Source organism: Oryctolagus cuniculus, chromosome 5 (assembly GCF_051225735.1).
Source record: "Oryctolagus cuniculus isolate XC-2025 breed Fujian yellow rabbit chromosome 5, ASM5122573v1, whole genome shotgun sequence".
Lineage (NCBI taxonomy): Eukaryota > Metazoa > Chordata > Mammalia > Lagomorpha > Leporidae > Oryctolagus > Oryctolagus cuniculus.
Window position 1 is genome coordinate 11,453,294 of NC_142871.1, and position 19,366 is coordinate 11,472,659.

At 40.9% G+C, this 19,366-nt stretch overlaps 1 protein-coding gene across 2 annotated transcripts in view; it reads left to right on the forward strand.

The window, feature by feature from the left end:
• The window catches only part of LOC149126408 (uncharacterized), a 69,082-nt gene extending 51,441 nt beyond the window's left edge, over positions 1-17,641 (forward strand). The window contains exons 1-3 of one of the 2 annotated variants that reach the window (XR_016233608.1): positions 3,818-3,923; positions 4,796-4,892; positions 17,115-17,641. Coding sequence is in view for 1 of the 2 variants with exons in the window: in XM_089332522.1 (XP_089188648.1) it covers positions 4,796-4,892; positions 17,115-17,322 (305 nt within the window). In the remaining variant the exon portion in view is untranslated. Of the gene's footprint in view, positions 1-3,817; positions 3,924-4,795; positions 4,893-17,114 lie in introns of those variants that run through there. The other variant, XM_089332522.1, reaches the window with a different exon arrangement.
• The last annotated feature ends 1,725 nt before the right edge of the window (positions 17,642-19,366 follow it).

The window sequence follows — 19,366 nt, forward strand, 5'->3', positions numbered from 1 at the left end:
AAAGATGGACACAGCCCAAGTGCCTATGGATATATGAATGAATAAACAAAATACAGTATGTATGCATGCTGGAAGATAATTCAGCCTTAAAAAGAAAGGAAATTTTGACACATGGTACAACACAGATGAACCTTGAAAATATTAGAACAAGTGAAATAAGCCAGACATAAGCAATCAAATATCATGAGACCACTTGGATAAAATAACTAGAACAGGCAAACTAAGAAAGGTAGAAAGTAGATCAGAGGCTTCCAGGGGTTGAGGACAAAGTGGGGAGCAGGAGGAGTTGTTGCTCAGTGGGCACAGAGTTTCTGTTTGGAGTAATGAAAATGTTTTGGAAATATAAGTGTACTTAAGAAATTCATGGAAAAATGGATTAAAAATAAGTATTTTTGTGCTAAAATTTTGAAATAGTACATATGAAGGGGGTCTTCCAAAAGTTCATAGAAAATTTGTAATTATGAAAAAACTGCATGGCTCTCCAGTGTCTTTTGAGCCAAGCCAAGCTTATCATTTACTTCTATTTTTCCACAACCTTTTTGAAGTACTCTTGTACATATCTGATGTTTGCATAGATTGTAAATGTAATTAATTCCACTGCACATTTAAAGCTTATTAAAATGGAAAATTTTATATTTATGTATATTTCTACAATTTAAAAAAAGATAAAAAAGAAAAAGGAAGTGTTTGCTCATATAGCCATCAGAAAATAGAACATTACAAACTCCTATTCCAAAATAAATACCCACAGTCAGATATTCCTCTTGAGTTCGTTCACTTCTAATTTGTTCTTGCTCCATTGGACCTAGTCATCAATTGGCTTTCATGAAATTATCCAGTGGTGAATCCAGAAGAGTCTTGGGAATCCGAATACCCATGCTGCTCACCTAAGAGATGTCAGCTCCTATGTGGAGCCCCTGAAACCTGAGGATCGGTTGTTAAAATCCTTGGTAGGGTCCCTCTTATGAGCTGCTAAGGCTCTTCCTCCTTGCTGCAGACCAAATTTCTGGTCTGTGGCTTTAAGGCAAGACTTCAGCAAGCATGAGAGGAAAGCAGAAGCTACCCATTCATGATAGAGTAGCTAACAGCAGCAGAACGGGGAAGAGGTACATTCTCTGTCGGAGTACAATTCAGACAATTTTGTAAGGCTGTGACCAATGTTTCCCTGGGGAGGAAGATAATGTATTACAATCTGTGCTGATAAAATCAAGGAAAAGACATATTCCTGGAGCTTTGTGTAGCTAAGATATCCTTGATATTCTTTCAATGGTTTACTCCATGTTTATTTGATTATAGTTTGCAGCTACTTATTTATACAACTAGAAAAAAAATCAACATTAGCAAATAAATACTGTGACTCTCTGCCTACAGCTCCGTTTTAAATCACAATGCTTAATTGACATGACAAAGTTATTATTTGTCGCCTTAATTTGCTTTTTCATCCACAAATGAATTTCTCCTTTATTGTACTTATTGATGAATCAAAATTTTTAAAATCAGTGCAGTAAGTTCTTTTATTTATTTATTTATTTATTTATTTTTAAACTTCAATTTAATGAATATAAATTTCCAAAGTACAGCCTATGGATTACAATGGCTTCCCCCCAATAATGTCCCTCCCACCCGCAACCCTCCCCTTTCCCACTCCCTCTCCCCTTCCATTCACATCAAGATTCATTTTTGATTCTCTTTATATACAGAAGATCAGTTTAGCATACATTAAGTAAAGATTTCAACAGTTTGCTCCCACACAGAAACATAAAGTGAAAAATACTGTTTGAGTACTAGTTATAGCATTAAATCTCAATGTACAGCACACTAAGGACAGAGCTCCTACATGAGGAGTAAGTGCACAGTGACTCCTGTTGTTGACTTAACCAATTGACACTCTTGTTTATGGCATCAGTAATCACCCTAGGCTCTTGTCATGAGCTGCCAAGGCTATGGAAGCCCCCTGAGTTCACCGACTCTTATCATATTTAGACAAGGCCATGGTCAAAGTGGAAGTTCTCTCCTCCCTTCAGAGAAAGGTACCTCCTTCTTTGATGACCTGTTCTTTCCACTGGGATCTCACTCACAGAGATCTTTCATTTAGGTGTTTTTTTTGTTGTTGTTGTTGTTTTTCCCCAGAGTGTCTTGGCTTTCCATGCCTGAAATACTCTCATGGGCTATTGAGCCAGATCCGCATGCCTTAAGGGCTGATTCTGAGGCCAGAGTGCTGTTTAGGACATCTGCCATTCTATGGATCTGCTGTGTATCTCACTTCCCATGTTGGATCATTCTCTCCCTTTTTTATTCTATCAGCTAGTATTTGCAGACACTATTCTTGTTTATGTGATCCCTTTGGTTCTCAGTCCTATCATTATGATCAATTGTGAATAGAAATTGATCACTGGGACTAGTGAGATGGCATTGGTACATGCCACCTTGATGGGATTGAATTGGAATCCCCTGGTATGTTTCTAACTCCACTGTTTGAGGCAAGTCAACTTGAGCATGTCCCAAATTGCACATCTCTTCCCTCTCTTATTCCCACTCTTATATTTAACAGCGATCACTTTTCAGTTAAGTTTCAGCACTTAAGAAGAATTGTGTATTGATTACAGTATTCAACCAACAGTATTAATTAGAACAAACAAAAAAATACTAAGAAGGATAACATATTAAGTTGTTCATCAACAATCAGGGCGAGGGCTGATCAAGTCACCATTTCTCATAGTGTTCATTTCACTTTAACAGGTTTCCTTTTTGGTGCTCAGTTAGTTGTCACCTATCAGGGAGAACAAGTGGTATTTGTCCCTTTGGGATTGGCTTATTTCACTCAGCATAATGTTTTCCAAATTCCTAACAGGGATCACTTTTCAGTTAAAATTTAAACACCTAAGAATAATTGTGTGTTAATTACAGAGTTCAACCAATGGTACTAGAACAAAAAAAAAAAACTAAAATGAATAAAGTATTACAATAGTAAGTTCTATATTTTGGATGCCCATGTATATCTCTCCTTTTGATGAATGGTGTAGATCTTTATAACCTGTATTACAAATATAGGATTGCATTTATTATCTCTACCCATCTTAAGCTGATTCTCTCCAGAAAGTTGGTCCACTAATTACAGATTGTTAATATGAGTTGTGCAGTTATGTTACACCCTGTTTTGTACCTAAAGAACTTTATTCCAGGGCCGGCGCGGTGGCGCACTAGGTTAATCCTCTGCCTGCGGTGCCGGCATCCCATATGGACGCTGGGTTCTAGTCCTGGTTGCTTCTCTTCCAGGCCAGCTCTCTGCTGTGGCCCGGGAGGACAGTGGAGGATGGCCCAAGTGCTTGGGCCCTGCGCCCACATGGGAGACCAGGAGGAAGCACCTGGCTCCTGGCTTCGGATCAGTGCAGCACCAGCCGTAGTGGCCATTTGGGGGGTGAACCAACGGAAGGAAGACCTTTCTCTCTGTCTCTCTCTCTCACTGTCTGTAACGCTACTTGTCAAATAAATTAATAAAAATCTTTAAAAAAAGAAAAAGAACTTTCATTTCTCACCTGATTCAATGTGCAGCGGAGTTCTCTGTCAGACAACTCTTGGTATAGAAAAACAAGTTTAATTGAAATGTGAATAACTTTCCAAGTGACTACTTGTTCATTTAGGTGAGTTTAATGATACTTGAAAGAGTGATATTAAGAAAAATAACACAAGGAATCACTCTTAAAAAAGTTGAGTATAGTATATTGTCACCCCCTCTCTACAAAACAGTTTTTATGATTTTTTAAACCTATTTTAATCTCATGCCTAGACTCCTTCTATCTGGTCACATACTCTCTCCAAATTAGGGATCACAAACAGCTGGACAAACGTGGAAGACCAGAGAGCTGAGCATCCGCATCAAGGTGGCCGTCAGCATGGATGGAGCAGGTTCAGGATGGCTGTAGGTGCGAGAACGTTTGGCAGGTAGCAATGGCATGGAAACACAGATTTATGTGAAAACACAGTTTTATGCAGGGCGGAGGCTGGTAGAAGTGTAGGGGTGGCCCTGAGATCAACAAGAGGCTTTGGGAAAGCAGCCCCAGAGAAAGTGAGGTTTCCACTCTACTAATTCCAACGCAGGAATTATTGTGTGATGCTCGTAGTGACTTCTGCTAACTCTTTCAAAATTATTTGTCTGTGGTTACTACTAGAATAGTGTTGGATGGAGTTGGTGTGGTTCACTGCTAAGAAGCTAGTGCTTAGCAGCGTTTCTGGTGAGTTGTTATCAATAAATATTGTTGGAGTAATAAGTGGAACAAAGCAAAATTTGGTTTGGGGGGAAATAGTTTCTGGGATTTCGGAAGTCACAGGATTCCGTTCTAGAGAAAGCAGTTAAGAGTTTGCATTCTCAACCTTGGCACGAGGCCGCTTTAGTGTCCACGTGACTCATGTTGGCTTTGGGTCCTGAGCTGAGTCTGCTTGTAGAGTTCAAATAACTCTGCTCTGTTGTGGTATCGGCTGGGTGGTGTCTGGTGTCTGATCAGTGGCAGGACCCACAGGGATCCCGGGGCAGCCCTTATGCAAGCTCTTCAGAAGACGAACTGATACACCTGTCCCTAAATTTCATGCCGTTTCCCTTCCATACCTGGTGGCTCTCTGCGTGCAGCAGGAAGCTGTGGTAAAGACCCGTCAGGGATCTGGGAAGTGGGGGCGTGTGTGAGAAGGATCACAAAGAGAGGCACGGTGAACAATGTAAATCAAGAATAGGCAACCAAAAGCCATCAAAGAACTGTGATTTCAAACAAAAATGAGCTCTCATTTCCATCTCTTCCTACAGGACAAACGACTGCTGTAAAACCGCCAGGAGTGTTTTCCTGTACCCAGAATGAAATCCAGATCTTGGAATTATTGGTAATGAGAAGAATTACTGTTGGGTGAGTCTTAAGAAGCTTTCGCCTTCTGGGGTGGCAGCTGAAGTTTGTCCCCTGCGTGCTCTTCTTGTGATCTGGACGAGAAGGCATTGGTATGTTGAAACAGGTAAAGCGCCCACAGCTCTTGGGAGCAGCACTGTAGTCTGAATGAAGATGCTTTGGACTGATGTATGAAGCTATGTGCACATTAAAGAAAGCTTGTCTTACATGGAGGAAAATTGGATCTCTGTAAAGATTTTTATAAGGATGTTTTCCTTTGGCTGAAAATGAGAAAGAACATTTGGGTCTGCAATGAAAGCATGGGGCAGGACAGAGCCACCTCCTGTCAGTGGAGGCAAACTGTCCACTGTGATATGATACAAGATGTACATCCCTAATCTAAAAATCATAAATTTGAAATGCTTGGAAACCTGAAATTTTTTTGAGTGCCCACATGATGCCACAAGTGGAAAATTCCATAATTGGCCTCATACAATGGGTCATAGTCAAAATGCAGGTACACTAAAAATATTGTATAAAATTTTCTTCATGTTAAATGTATAAGGTGTATATGAAACACAAATGATTTTTGCATTTTGACTTGGATCCTATCACTAAGATATATAATTATGTATGAGCATATGCATACATAACAACATTCAAAAATAAGTAAAAAATCCAAGACAATTCTGGTTCCAAACCTTGTGGATAAGGAATAGTCAATCTTCAAAATATCTTAAGGATTCCAGAAAGACAAGGTCACAAGGAGATCCAAAAAGGGTATACCCAAGAGACTTGGGAGCAAAGACATTTAAAGAATTTGTTAAAATATTATATTTTTTAAAAATCCTGTATTCTCTTACTAACTCTCAGGTTTTTGGAAAGTTAGTTATATGCTGTGTTTTTGCTGTGCCTCAAGTAATTAAAGGTCAAACGTGTGTCCACACTTGAGTGACAAAGATTGAGTGAGCCTGGCCTCGTAGGAAGGAAGGACTGGATGCGAACCATGACATGCATGGAGGCCGAGTGCTATGGCCTGGAGCGGAATGGGGTCCCCACTACTGGGATGCATCTCGACACCAAGAATATCCTGAGGAGCCTTGGAAATATCAAGGGAAGTGAACACAATCAAAGACAGGAACTATGTGTTTTCATGCAGAATGGGGGCTAGGACTTAGCTCACTGAGTATTGAAATGATGGCTAAAATTTATAGTTATATTCAGTGTAGGTAAATTGCTGATTGGAATACATAGTCTCCTAATTCTTTTAGAGCTGTATTAAGAAATATGCATTACATTCATACACTTTGACCCAGGAATTCTATATTTTGTCCATGGTTATCTTTTTTTTTTTTTTTTTTTTTTTTTTTTTTTTTTTTTGACAGGCAGAGTGGACAGTGAGAGAGAGAGAGAGGCAGAGAGAAAGGTCTTCCTTTTGCCGTTGGTTCACCCTCCAATGGCCGCTGCAGCTGGCGCATCGCGCTGATCCGAAGCCAGGAGCCAGGTGCTTCTCCTGGTCTCCCATGGGGTGCAGGGCCCAAGCACTTGGGCCATCCTCCACTGCCTTCCCTGGCCACAGCAGAGAGCTGGACAGGAAGAGGGGCAACCGAAACAGAATCCGGTGCCCCGACCAGGACTAGAACCCGGTGTGCCAGCGCTGCAGGCAGAGGATTAGCCTAGTGAGCCGTGGCGCTGGCCCATGGTTATCTTTCAAGGAGGTGAATAATCTGTGATTGATTTTCTACTTATAATTTTTTATGTCTTCTTTAGGTGTATTTTCTGCTTTTAGAAAAGGAAGGAGGAGGAACATTGTTATTTGACAATATATGTTATATTCTTTATGAGACATACACTTATAATCCTGAGTGCCAAACCAAATGGAACATCTGGAATCCACAGAACGAGGCGATGAGATTGGGATTGTTGAGCCTCAGTCCCCATGGCAGACTCCATAAGTCATGTTGCCCATCCTGCTTAAGGGACAAGGCAATGATGAAGTTCAACTAAGGAATGAAAGCGAAAGCCTTTAAATTCTTCACTTCTAATTCCAGTGAACATTCTCTTACTCTCTCCACCTGCCTCCTCTCATTTGAATTATTCTCCAATCCCTTCACAATTCAGTCCTCATTCCACACCTCAGTCCAGACAAAGGGTCTTCCCCTGGGAATCACTGTGAAAAATATATCCATTCCAGCTTTCTTACGCTTATTATTTGGTTAGTGTATCTTTTTGCACTTCAAAATTTTCAATCCATGTGTCTACTTTTATTTAAAAAGTATCCTAGAGTAGGCATTTGGCACAGTCGTTGGATGTCCATTTGGGATACCTCCATCCAGTACTGAAGTGTGTGGGTTCACGCCCTGGATCTCTGTCAATTTCAGATTCCTGTTAATGCACACCTGAGAAGCAGTAGATGATTGTTCAAGTACTTGGCTCCCTGTGATTCACATGGGAGACCTGGACTGAGTTTTGAGTTCCTGGCTACAGCCTGATCTAGCATTGGGTGATGTGGCCATTTGGCGACAGAACAAGCATATAGAAATTTTGCGTCACTGCCTCTGTGTCTTTCAGATAAAGTGAAAATAATTTAAATAATTTTAGAAACATTTCTTATGACTAGCATAATTAGGAATAGCTTTCAGTTTTCTTATCCAGCCCAATAATCTTTGCCTTTATTCAAATTGTTTGGCTCATTAACATATAAAATAATTATTGCCATGGTTAGATTTAGGACTAATACTTTGCTATTTCCCCCCTATTTGTCCTGTCAGCTGTTTTTTCTCATCTATCTTTGTAAATTCTCTGATGCACTAATAAAATCATTTTACTATTCTACTCATATTTCCCTATTGATATTTTATGTAGACTATTTATTTATTTTATTTGAAAGGCAGATAGAGGGACAGAATGACGGACAGACATTTTCCATCTGCCAGTTCACTTACCAAAGGCACATATCAGCCAGGGTTGGGCCAGTCTGAAACCAGAAGTCTGGAACTTAGATCAGGTCTCTTATGTGTCCCAAGTACTTGAGCCTTAAGGGTCCACCTTAACAGAAAGCTGGATTGGAAGAGGAGGAACTGGGACTTGAGCCAGGCACTCCAGTATGAAATGGGAGCATCCCAATTAGTGACTTCACCGTTGTACCAAATGCCTGCTCTGCTAGACTTTATGTTTGTAGTGATTGTTCTAGGAATTAAACACATATCCTCAATTTTTCATTGTCTTCTGGGGTAAACACTTTAAACATTCCGCAAGAGATAACTTCATAAGAGTGTAGTTCTAGTTGTCCCTCAAACTTTGTGCTCTTATTGTTATATGTATTGCTTCTTTATGTCTTAAACTCTTGCCCTCATTGTTTTGCTTTAAAGAGTTATATGATTTTAAACATATCAAGGGGCAAAATACAATGTCTTTTACATATGTCTCTAAAATTATTTTTAACTGGCAATAATTTATGGTACATATTTATGGGATAGAATGTTATAATTTGATACATATATACATTGTGTAGTGATCAGTATTTCATCTCCCCAACCATTTATCATTTCTTTGTGTTTGGAGCCTATAAATTCTTCACTTTAATTTCTTTATAAAATACTTGCATAATTTGTTTTAAACTATACTAACCCTACTGTAATACAGAACACTAGAGCTTATCTCTCCTATCTAACTCTATTTTAGTACCAATTATGGAACCTTCCTTTTCTCCCCTCCCCCCTCCCCTTCCTAGCCTCAAATAGTCACCAATCTACTGTTTTTTTTTTTTTTTTAATGAAATCTTTTTTTTTTTTTTTTTTTACCTTCCACATGTGAGTGAGAATGCAAGGCATTTATTTTCTGTGCCTGGCCTATATCACTTAATATAATGTACTCCAATCCTATCCATGTGGCTGCAAGCAACCAGATTTCATCATTTTAATGGATACATAATCTTCCATTGTGTGTAAGCACACTACATTTTCTTTGTCTGTTCATCTGCTGGTTCATCAACCTCAGTTGATCCCCTATATTGGCTGTTGTGAATAGTGCTGTGCTAAGCAGGGGAGTGCAGGGATCACTTTGATACTCTGATTTCATTTCCTTTGGGGGTATACTCAGTAGGGGGTACCTGGATTATATGGTAGTTGTATGTTCAGTTTTTGAGAAACCTCCATACTGTTTCATAATGACTGTCTGATTTTGCAATCCTGCCAATAATGTGTTAGAGTTCTTTCTCTGCCTCCTTACCAGTATTTTTTTTTTTTTTGCTTTTTTGATAACAGCCATTGTGATTGGGGTGAAGTATCTCACTTAGTTGTGATTTATATTTCCTTAATGAATAGTGATTTTGAGCATTTCTTTATAACACTGTGTCCTTTAGATTCATGCATGTTTGTTGCAAATGACCAGAATTATAGACTTTTTGTGACATGATAGTATTCCATTTTGTATGTATACCACATTCTTTCTCCATTCATTTGCTGGTGGACATTAGGCTGATTCCATATCTTGGCTACTATGAGTAGTGCTACAGTAGACAGAGAAGCACAAATGCTGTCCAATGGGCACATCACATTCCCTTTGGATACACATGTAGGAATAGGATTGCTGCATCTTAGGGTAGCTCTGTTTTTTATTTTATTTTTTTATGGATGTTAAGCAATTTTATGCCAACAACTTCTTTAGAAACAGAAATTCAGAAAACTGCCATGGAAAGAAAAAATTTTTATAACCTTATATGTACTTAGGAAATTAAATTTACTTAAATAAATCTTTCTCTAGAAATAACTAAAGACCCAAATTGTTTCACTGTTGAATTCTACCAAATGTTTGAAGCAGAAATAATAACATACTAATGTGTTTTTTTTAGAAAATAGAGATGGGACAAATGCTTTTCAGTTTATTTTAAGGGATTAAATAACCTTGTTATAAAAATCCATTGAGTGGAAGAAAAAGAAAAACTATAGTCCCAATTAATGCAGGTGAAAAACCCTTACCTAAATATATATCAAATCAAATCCAGAAAAAAGTAGGGATAAAATATGAATCCTTAGATTTTTCTCGCTTTTTGCTTTGGTGTATCTGTCTTCTCATTGAGATCCATGCCTTCATATACTGCCATAGCTGTGGTTATCATCATTTCTCTCCACACATGGGACTCCTATAAGCATCTCTCGGAGGGCTGGTCAGGTCGGGGAGAAGTCTTCAGTTTTCGATCGTCATGAGATTTCTTTATTTCCTCTGTTTCTGAAGGGTAGCTTAGCTGGGTGCAGTATTCTTGTCTGGCAGTTTTTTTTTCCTTTCAGGACTTTTATTTAGTATGTCATCCCATTCTTTCCGGGCATGTAGCTTTCCAGCTGAGAATTCTGCTGTTAGTCTAATGAGGATTTTCTTATGGATGATGACTTAATGATTTGCTCTTGCTCTTTTTAAAATCCTCCCTTATCTTTTTTACAGGTTGTCTATAGTATGCCTTATAGAGGAGTGTTTTCTTTAAAAAGATTTATTTATTTACTTTATTTGAATGAGATCTTCCCTCTGTTGGTTTGTTCCCCACATGGCTGCAACAGCCAGGGCTGGGCCGGCTAAATCTAGGAGCCTGGAACTCAATCTGGCCTCCCACGTGGGTGGCAGGAGCCCAAGCAATTTGAGCCATCTTCTGCTGCCCTGCCACACGCATCACCAGGGAGCTGGATCAGAGTGAAGCAGCGGGGACTCCAAATAGCACCCCAATAAGGGATGGCAGTGCTACAGCGCCTGTTATGGGATTCTTTGGGATTCCTGGACCTGATATCTGTTTCTTTCTCAATATTTGGAAAGTTTTCAGCATTCATTTCATTTAATAGGTTTTCTGTGACTTTCCCCTTGTTTCCTTCTCTTTTCCTTCCAGAACACCCATAATGTAACTGTTTACTTGCTTGATGGTTTCCCATAAGTCTTAAAGGCTCTGTTCATTCTTTTAAATTTTTTTCTGTTTTTTTTTTTTTCTTGAGTTATTTCAAAACATCTGTCTTTGAAAAGTTTTTCTTTTGCTTGTCTCAGTTCTGTTGTTGAGACTCTAAACTTTTTTTAAAAAGACTTCTTCATTTATTTGAAAGGCAGAGTGACAGAAAGACGGAGAGGGAGGAAGGAAGGAAGGGAAGAAGGGAAAGAAAGGGAGGGAGGGGGAGAGAGAGAGCGAGCGAGCGAGTGCACTTCCATCTGCTATTTCTCTCCCCATAGGCCTGCAACAATAAGGGCTGGGCCAGCCCACAGCCAGGAATTAAGAAACCCAGCCTGGTCTCCTACGTGAGTGGCAGGGGTCCTAGTACTTGAGTCAGCGTCTGCTTCCACGCAGGTGCATTGGTGTGGAACTAGAGTGGAAGTGGAGTAGCCAGGCCTCAACCCAATCACAAGCAACTAAATCTGCTGCACCACGGGGCTGGGCCGCCCTTAACTGTATTTTCCATTTATTTATTAAGATCTTTAGTTCTGATATTTCTGATTGACACTCTGTAATCATCTCTGTCTCATTGCTGAGATTCTCATACTATGAATTGTTGCCTAATGTTATTGAATTGTCTGTGTTCTCAGTAAGTCTCCTTGTAGTTATTCTTTGAATTCTGTTGGGTAATTCATTGATTTCCATTTCTTTATGGTGTTCCTTTGAGGCATCATGTTGCCTTCTTTTCTCATGTTTTCTGTATCCTTACATTCGTTTTTGTGCATCTAGTGGGTCAGTTGCTTCTACTTTTTTATAGGGTATCTTTCTGCTGGGGATGTGTCCTGGGTGTTGGTGGGATGTTGCTTTGATTTGAGGTGGTGTTTTGGTATAGCTGTAGCTTCTTCAGTTGTACTGAATGTTGGTGATATCTGCAGTCATCTCACTGGCTGAGGCTGCAGGGGTGTGGGCATTAATGGAATGCAGCTCCCTTAGGCACAGTAGAGTCACTGGCAGTCCTGTTTGTGATGAACCCAGCTTTGGGTATGGGACACCCATCAGTTTCTGCAGGTTGTGTGAGTGCTGGACCATCACCATGGGCCAATAGATGTGGCTCAGCATGCCCGGTAGTGGGTTGGGATGCCTCTCTGTGTCTGAGGTTGGCACAGGCAGTGGCATGGGACCCTCACTCTGAACAGCTCGGGCAGATCTGCCCAGTGGCTTGCTGGGGCCAAGGCTGGGAATGTGAGGTCGAGTGTCTGCTTCTGAGGGCTACAGTCAGCTGGGATTCTCAGTATGAGCTTCCCAATTGTTTTTGAGGTCACAGGGAGAAGGGTGAGGCCACTCAATTAGTTCTTGGGAACCTGGATGGGCTGAGCCACCCAGGAAAGGCTACTCCGTTCCTCCCCAGGGCTGGTAATGACTAGGGTCCCTGGTTTGCATCCCTGGGCCTTTGGAGTGTGCTGCCCTACTTCTTCTGTGATGTCGAGACTACTGGATCCCCGAAAAGCCACCAGAGACCAGATCACGCCAAAGTGCAAAAGCAAGGTTTATTTAGGGAATACAAGCCACGGCAGGGACCTCGTCCAGGCTAACCGACGCAGCAGAAGCAGGAGATAGGCCCCGGCCTTTGTTTGGGAGCGTTTTTAAAGGGAAAAAAAAACAGGGTTACATCAGCAGAGGCTTACAGTACAGGGCTTTTGGTGATTGGACAGGGCTGTCCCGGTTGCTCGTAGTCTAACGGGGTGGTCTCCAATTGGCTTGGGTTCAGGGAGTTACCTTATTTGGTAATCTCCACTGAGCTGCCTTTGGTAAGCTTGGTATCTCCGGAATGCCTGCTTTTATAAGGACTCGGGTCTGCTACGGAAAATGGAGGCTGCTTTTTATTGTTTTAAAATGGACTCACTTTGGCACTTCACTTCCAGGAATCATGAGAGGGCAGATGGGGGCCTCCTGGCTGGTTTGTAGCACTGGATTTGCAGAAGTTGGAGAGCTATTTCCAAGAATCCACACGAGCTGGGTCTTTAAGGCAGTCCAGTGATTCTCCAGAACTCAATGCCTCAATGTCTGTGGTATGCATAGTGACATCTAGGGCCTACTTCTGTAGCTTTTTTCCAATGAGCAAAGTCTCTCTTGGTCCATAGTTGATATCAAGAGCTGGAAGGGCACTTTCTGTGTGCCTACTTCCTTTCTTTGTAGCCCTTGCTTATCTAAGTGCTCTACAAACCTCAGTTCTGTGCTCCTTTTCCTGCCCACTTGCCATGGAGTCTTCTCCACTCCACACTGTTGCTTGCAGTTGGGAGTGGTGTGCTGAACGCCGTCCATTGCCTGCCTGGCTGATGCAGCTTCAGGGGCTCAATCCATGGGTACTGGCTTGGGGTTAAGGGCTCTGTGGCCCTGCCCAGCCCTGGGCCTGTTACTGGACTTAATTTACCCTCCCTCCCACAAGGGGGAGACATCTCTACCCTGTGTTGCTTAAAGTTGGGGAAGTGGTGATATGGATAACTTTCTTTTTTTAAGATTTTATTTATTAATTTGAAAGGTAGAGTTACAGACAGTGAGAGAGACAGAGAGAAAGGTCTACCATTCACTGATTTACTCACCAAATGGCTACTATGGCTGGAGCTGAGCGCATTTGAAGCCAGGAGCCAGGAGCCAGGAGCTTCTTCCATGTCTCCTACTTGGGTGAAGGGGCCCAAGCACTTGGGCCATTTTCTACTGCTTTCTCAAGCCATAGCAGAGAACGGGCTTGGAAGAGGAGCAGCCGGGACTAGAATCAGCACCATATGGGATGCCGGCGCTGCAGGTGGAGGATTAACCCACTGAGCCGCAGCGCCAGCCCTGGGGTAACTCCTTCTTTCCGCCTTCTTCAAGACTTCTGTTCTTGTGCTAAAGCCTGGTGCTGCAGTCCCTCTCCTGGCTTCTGCAGCTCTGGTAGATCAGTCCATGAATAGTTCTTCCAGTTGCTGTCTCTGTGAGGACATGAAGGATGGAGGAGGTTGTTCTGTTGCCATCTTGCTCTCCCTTGAGAAAGCCTACACATACTTTTATATTTAACATTTCCAGTGCTCTTCAGGTGTAAATCCAAACTTCCATCTGGTAGCATTTTCCTTCCGGCTTGAAGAACTTCTTTTAGAATTTTCTTACTAAAGAGTCGCTGGTGACTAGTTTTCTAAAATTTTAGCATCCGAAAATAGCATTTCCGGAGGATATTCCCTCTGGATATAAAATTGTGGGATGACATTGAATTTTCCTTCATGCTGTAAGATGCCTTTTCATTTTCTAATTGATTCTATTGTTTCTGAAGAGATATTGGTCGTTACTTACACCACTGTTTCCTTGTGTATAAGAAGTAAACTCTGGCTACATTAAGGACTATCTCTTTATCTGTTTTCAACAGCCAGACTATGATGCATTCACCTGTGGGAGCTTTTTTGGCATTTTGCCAGCTTCATGGAATTTGTTGTTTTCCACTGAATTTGGGAAATTTTCTTCAAATTTTTCCTGTTCCATTTTCACTCTCTTATTGTCCCCTTATAGGTTATTTATGTTCTGTTCATTTTGGTGCTGTCATTTCTCTCTATATACTTTTAAAAGATTTATTTATTTGAAAGGTAGAGTGACAGAAAATAGAGGGAGAGGGAGAGTGGGAGAGGGAAGGAGAGAAAGATAGGAAGGTATCTTTTATCCAGTAGTTCACTCCCCCATAGTACAATAGTGAGGGCTGGGCCAGGCTGAAGTCAGGAGCCAGGAACTCCATCTGAGTCTCTCACATGGGTGCCAGGAATTCAGGTACTTGAGCCGACGCCTGCTGCTGACCCAGGCACATTAGCAGGAAGTGGGATTGGAAGTGGAGCAGCTAAGACTTCAACGGACACTGGAGCATGAGATGCTGACATCATAGGTGATGTCACTCACTGTGATGCAGTGTTGGCCCTGCCTCCGTGTCATCACATCGGATACATTTTAATCATGCTTTCAAGTTCACTGACCCTTTCCTTGATTGCTCCAATCTGCTAATCAGTCTACCCAGTGAATTTTTAAATTTTAGATATTGTACATTTTGATTATTAAATTTCAGTATGATTCTTTTTATTTTTAATTATTTTTAAAAATTTAAGATAAACAAATTTCGTGTATTTCATATATACAGATTTACAAACATAGTGATACTTCCCACCCTACCCTCCCTCCCTCATATGTTTTTACCATTTCTCCTCCTTCCTCTCTTAATTTTTACAATAATCTATATTCAATTTACTTTATACTAGTAAGATTAACCATACACTAAGTAAAGAGTTCAACAAACAGTAAGAAGGAAAATACTGCTCCTCAACAGTAGAGACAAGGGTTGTAAACAATGATCAAATTTCAAAATGTCTTTTTAAACAATATTCTCTACTGAATTTCTCCATCCTTGTCTTTATTCTAAGTATATTTTCCTTTAAGATATTAAATGTATTTGTAATAGTTGTTTTTTAAAAGTTAGTTATTTATTTGAAAGTCAGAGTCATACATACATACAGAGAGAGAGAGAGAGAGAGAGAGAGAAAGAGAGAGAGAATCTACCATCTGCTGCTTCACTCTCCAAATGACTGCAATGGCCAAGGCTATGCCAGGCCAAAGCCAGGAGTGAGGAGCTTCTTCTGGGTCTCCCACATGGGTGCAGGTCTCCCACATTTGGCCATCAACTTCTGCTTTTCCAGGCACATTAGCAGGGAGTTGGATCAGAAGTGTAGCATCCTAGTCTCAAATTGACGTCTATATGGGATGCTGGCATCACAGGTTGGAGCTTTACCTGTTATACCACAACACTGGCCTCTATAATAATTGTTTTTTTTTTTTTTTGACAGGCAGAGTGGACAGTGAGAGAGAAACAGAGAGAAAGGTCTTCCTTTGCCGTTGGTTCACCCCCCAATGGCGCTGCAGCCAGTGCACCACGCTGATCCGAAGCCAGGAGCCAGGTGCCTCTCCTGGTCTCCCATGTGGGTGGAGGGCCCAAGCACTTGGGCCATCCTCCACTGCCTTCCCTGGCCACAGCAGAGAGCTGGACTGGAAGAGGAGCAACTGGGACAGAATCCGGTGCCCCGACCGGGACTAGAACCTGGTGTGCCGGCGCTGCAGGTGGAGGATTAGCCTATTGAGCCATGGCACCAGCCTATAATAATTGTTTTAAAATCATAACCTTTGGATCATTTTGGGACCTATTACTATTAATTAAATTTTCTGTTGTGTATGGGTAACATTTTTTGTTTCCTAATATTTCTACTACTGAATATGTGCTATGCATTGTACATTATATGTTATAGGGAGTACGGGTTATGTTGTCTTGTTCTAAAATGCTGCACGTCACGGGGCAGCAGGTCCGATAGAGCTCCTCAGGGCCAGCCTGGGGAGCTCAGGGGCTGAGCGGGATGATGAGTGTCACCAAAGCCGGGAGATCAGTCAACGCCCAGGGCACAGCCGGTTCTTGACTTTATTGGGAGGGGGAAGAGCTTTTATAAGACACAGAAAGGGGGCTGTCCAGGGCACAAGGCAACCCAGCCAACCAGCTGAAAGTTCAGGCAGGACACGAGTCGGGCACGCCCTCAAGGGCCAATCACAGCTGAGGACTCATACTGTTCAGGAATACAGAAGTCTCCTGTCAGGCTAGGTACCTCCCCCGGGGGCCATCTTGGATTATTGGAAACGCTGAGTCACTGGGATGCGGAAGTGCGGCAAACTCGAGCAAAGGCTTAGTGGCCTTGTCCAGCGAAGGCTTAGGAACTTTGTTTCCTTTATGATTGGGGACCCCGCACTAAAAGATATTGAAATTTTTTCCTGGAAAACTTTAAATCTGTTAAATAATCTTCATCCTGTCAAAATTGTTTTTTTTTCTTTTTATATGTTTATTTTGTTGCTTGAGTCTCAAGCACCAATTTATTTCCCAAGCAGAAGTATCACCTGCCCACATTATTCTCTAGCCTAGTGGATTGCCTGTTGAGTTGACTCGTTCTCCCTAAGGAGCAGATTGACTTTGGCAATCTAACTTTTCATGAATTATTATTTTCCTGATTGTTTAACTTTTAAATATTATTTCTTTGTTTTTGAGATAACAAATTTTTAGTTTACATTTTAGTCAAGGTTCAACACTCCACCAAATCAAGATTGTTTTTATTCTTTGTGAAGAGGGTTCTATCTTAAGGCTGGGACAAAATTCTATGTTACGCATCTTACTCTAACATATAATTATTGCCAATTGAATGTCCACTATGCTCAGTGTATTCTCTTGACTGCAGATGGAACTCCAGTGTCTCCAAAAGCTGCACAACCTCAATTGTCATTGTCTGCTCTCTTCCTTGTAGCAGATTGCCCAGGCTGGGCCTGGAAGAATCTGGTCCTGTTGCTAATCAGTCCAATGCTCAGCCTGGAACCCCAGTGAATCCCCATGAAACAACGCTCATCCCATACGAGGCCGTCTTTCCTCATGAGCCTTTCTCTGCAAACTCCAGCTGGTTCAGGGATCTGGAACATAGATACCTGCATCCTCATCGGACAATACGACTGCTCTGATTGACTTCCCCTTCCCGATCTAGAGCAGGAAGAGATCATTAGGCTGAACGTCAGGGCAATTGTGGAGGAACAGTAGGATTTATCTTATGTTTTCCCTCTCTCAAGGATGACATTCTGTACTGCCTGTTTTCAACATCTGGAAAGAGTTAACTCATGTATTTCATCCAATTTTATAAGTTGGGATGGCAAGTCCAGTTACCAGTTGCACAGGAAAAAGAAGTGTGTGTGTTGGACTTAAAAGATAGTTTTGATTATTGAACTTGACATCCAAATAGCTCCTGCCTCTTTCATTAAGATTAATACCAATATTTGTGTCCATTCGTATTGTTTCCATGCACATATAATCTCTTTCTTCTTTTCATACATATGCACAATCAATAATATGGAGTTCATAGTCCCTGATTGTTCTATAAAATGTGTATACATGTGTGTGTGTGTGTGTGTGTGTGTACCTCAGTAAGGTTCTCCTCAACTGACAGAGGGGCTACAATCCAATAAACTCATCTTCATCTGGAAATGTTACAACTCAAAAGTGCATTTAATACAGCAAAACTGCTGAACATCATAGCTTAGCCCAGGGTACCTTATATATGCTCAGAACACCTCCCTGCAGTTGGGGAAGATCAGCTAACACAAAACCTGTTTTATAATAACCCATTGGACATCACACACACAAACTGGCATGATACAGACTTTCATGTTAAAACACAAACACGACATCTAAAGACGTGCTGGCAATGCAGTAGAGTGCTGAGTATTGAGTGTTGGTTGCTTAACTTTGTGATGGAGCACTGATTGTGAGCCCTGGCTCACTATACTGCCCAGCTCTGTCTACATATTGAAAGCCTGGGAAAATATCAAATTTCATAACCTGAAGTACAGTTTCTACTGAATGCTTTATAGTTTTGTGCTATCATAAAGTCAAAAAGGATACATTTGAACCACTGTAAGTTGGAGATCATCTGTTTATATGCATACATGTCTATAAATGTAATTGTACACATATATATTTATGGGAAATATAAAATTATAAATTATATATCTTTGCCTATTCTACATCTATCATCATATCCTGTTAGTGTGTTTTTCATATTTAATAATACAGCCCTATAATTCAATTTGTATAGATATAAATCATCATATTTAACAGTATGGATGTGTCAAAACTTATTCAACCAATTAATCTTTAAAGAAGAAGATTAAGGGAGGCACTCAATATATTATTGTAATAGAATAATTTAATTATAGTTTAGATATATTCTTTACAGATTATTGTGTAGGTTTGTATCATCTTCTTAGTTTTACAGCAGATGAAAATTCATTCCCTATTTTTAGTTCTTTTTTATTAGCTTCTAAGAATTGCTGGTAGGGGAATTAGGCAAATTTGTATATATAGTTGGCTCTCCATATTTGCAGATTCTGCATCCATGGATATTTCCTCAGCTCTGAATTTTTTTCTTATTTATTTTTTTCTTATTTATTATCTAAGAATATAGTGTAACAACTATTTACATAGCATTTCCTTTGTATTAGTATTATGGTCAATCTAGAAATTATTTAAAGTACATAGGAGAATGTACATAGGTTATGTGCAAATACTTCACTGTTTTGAATAAGGGACTTGAATATCCTTGGGTTCTGGTATCCGCAGGGGTTGAGGGATTCTGGAACCAGTGCCCTGTGCATACCAGTAGATGATTGCTCTCTCTTTTTGAGAAGTGAAAATGTGTGTCTTTTTCAAGACAATCAGAAATTAAATCATTGTTAAGAGGGAGGGGATGGAGCACTCCTATCTGCTCATTCATTCCCCAAATGCCTGCAATGGCAGAGAATGGGCCAAAATGAAGCTAGGAGCCAGGAACCCAGTTTTAAGGTATTCCATGTGGGTGGCAGGTGCCCATTTCCTTGAGCCATCTCTGCTGCCTCCCAGGATCTGCATTAGTAGGAAGCTGGAATCAGGAGCCTGAGACAGGTATTGAACCCACGTATTCCAGTGTGGGCTTCGGGCATCTTAACTAGTGTCTTAAAAAGTGTGCAAGACATC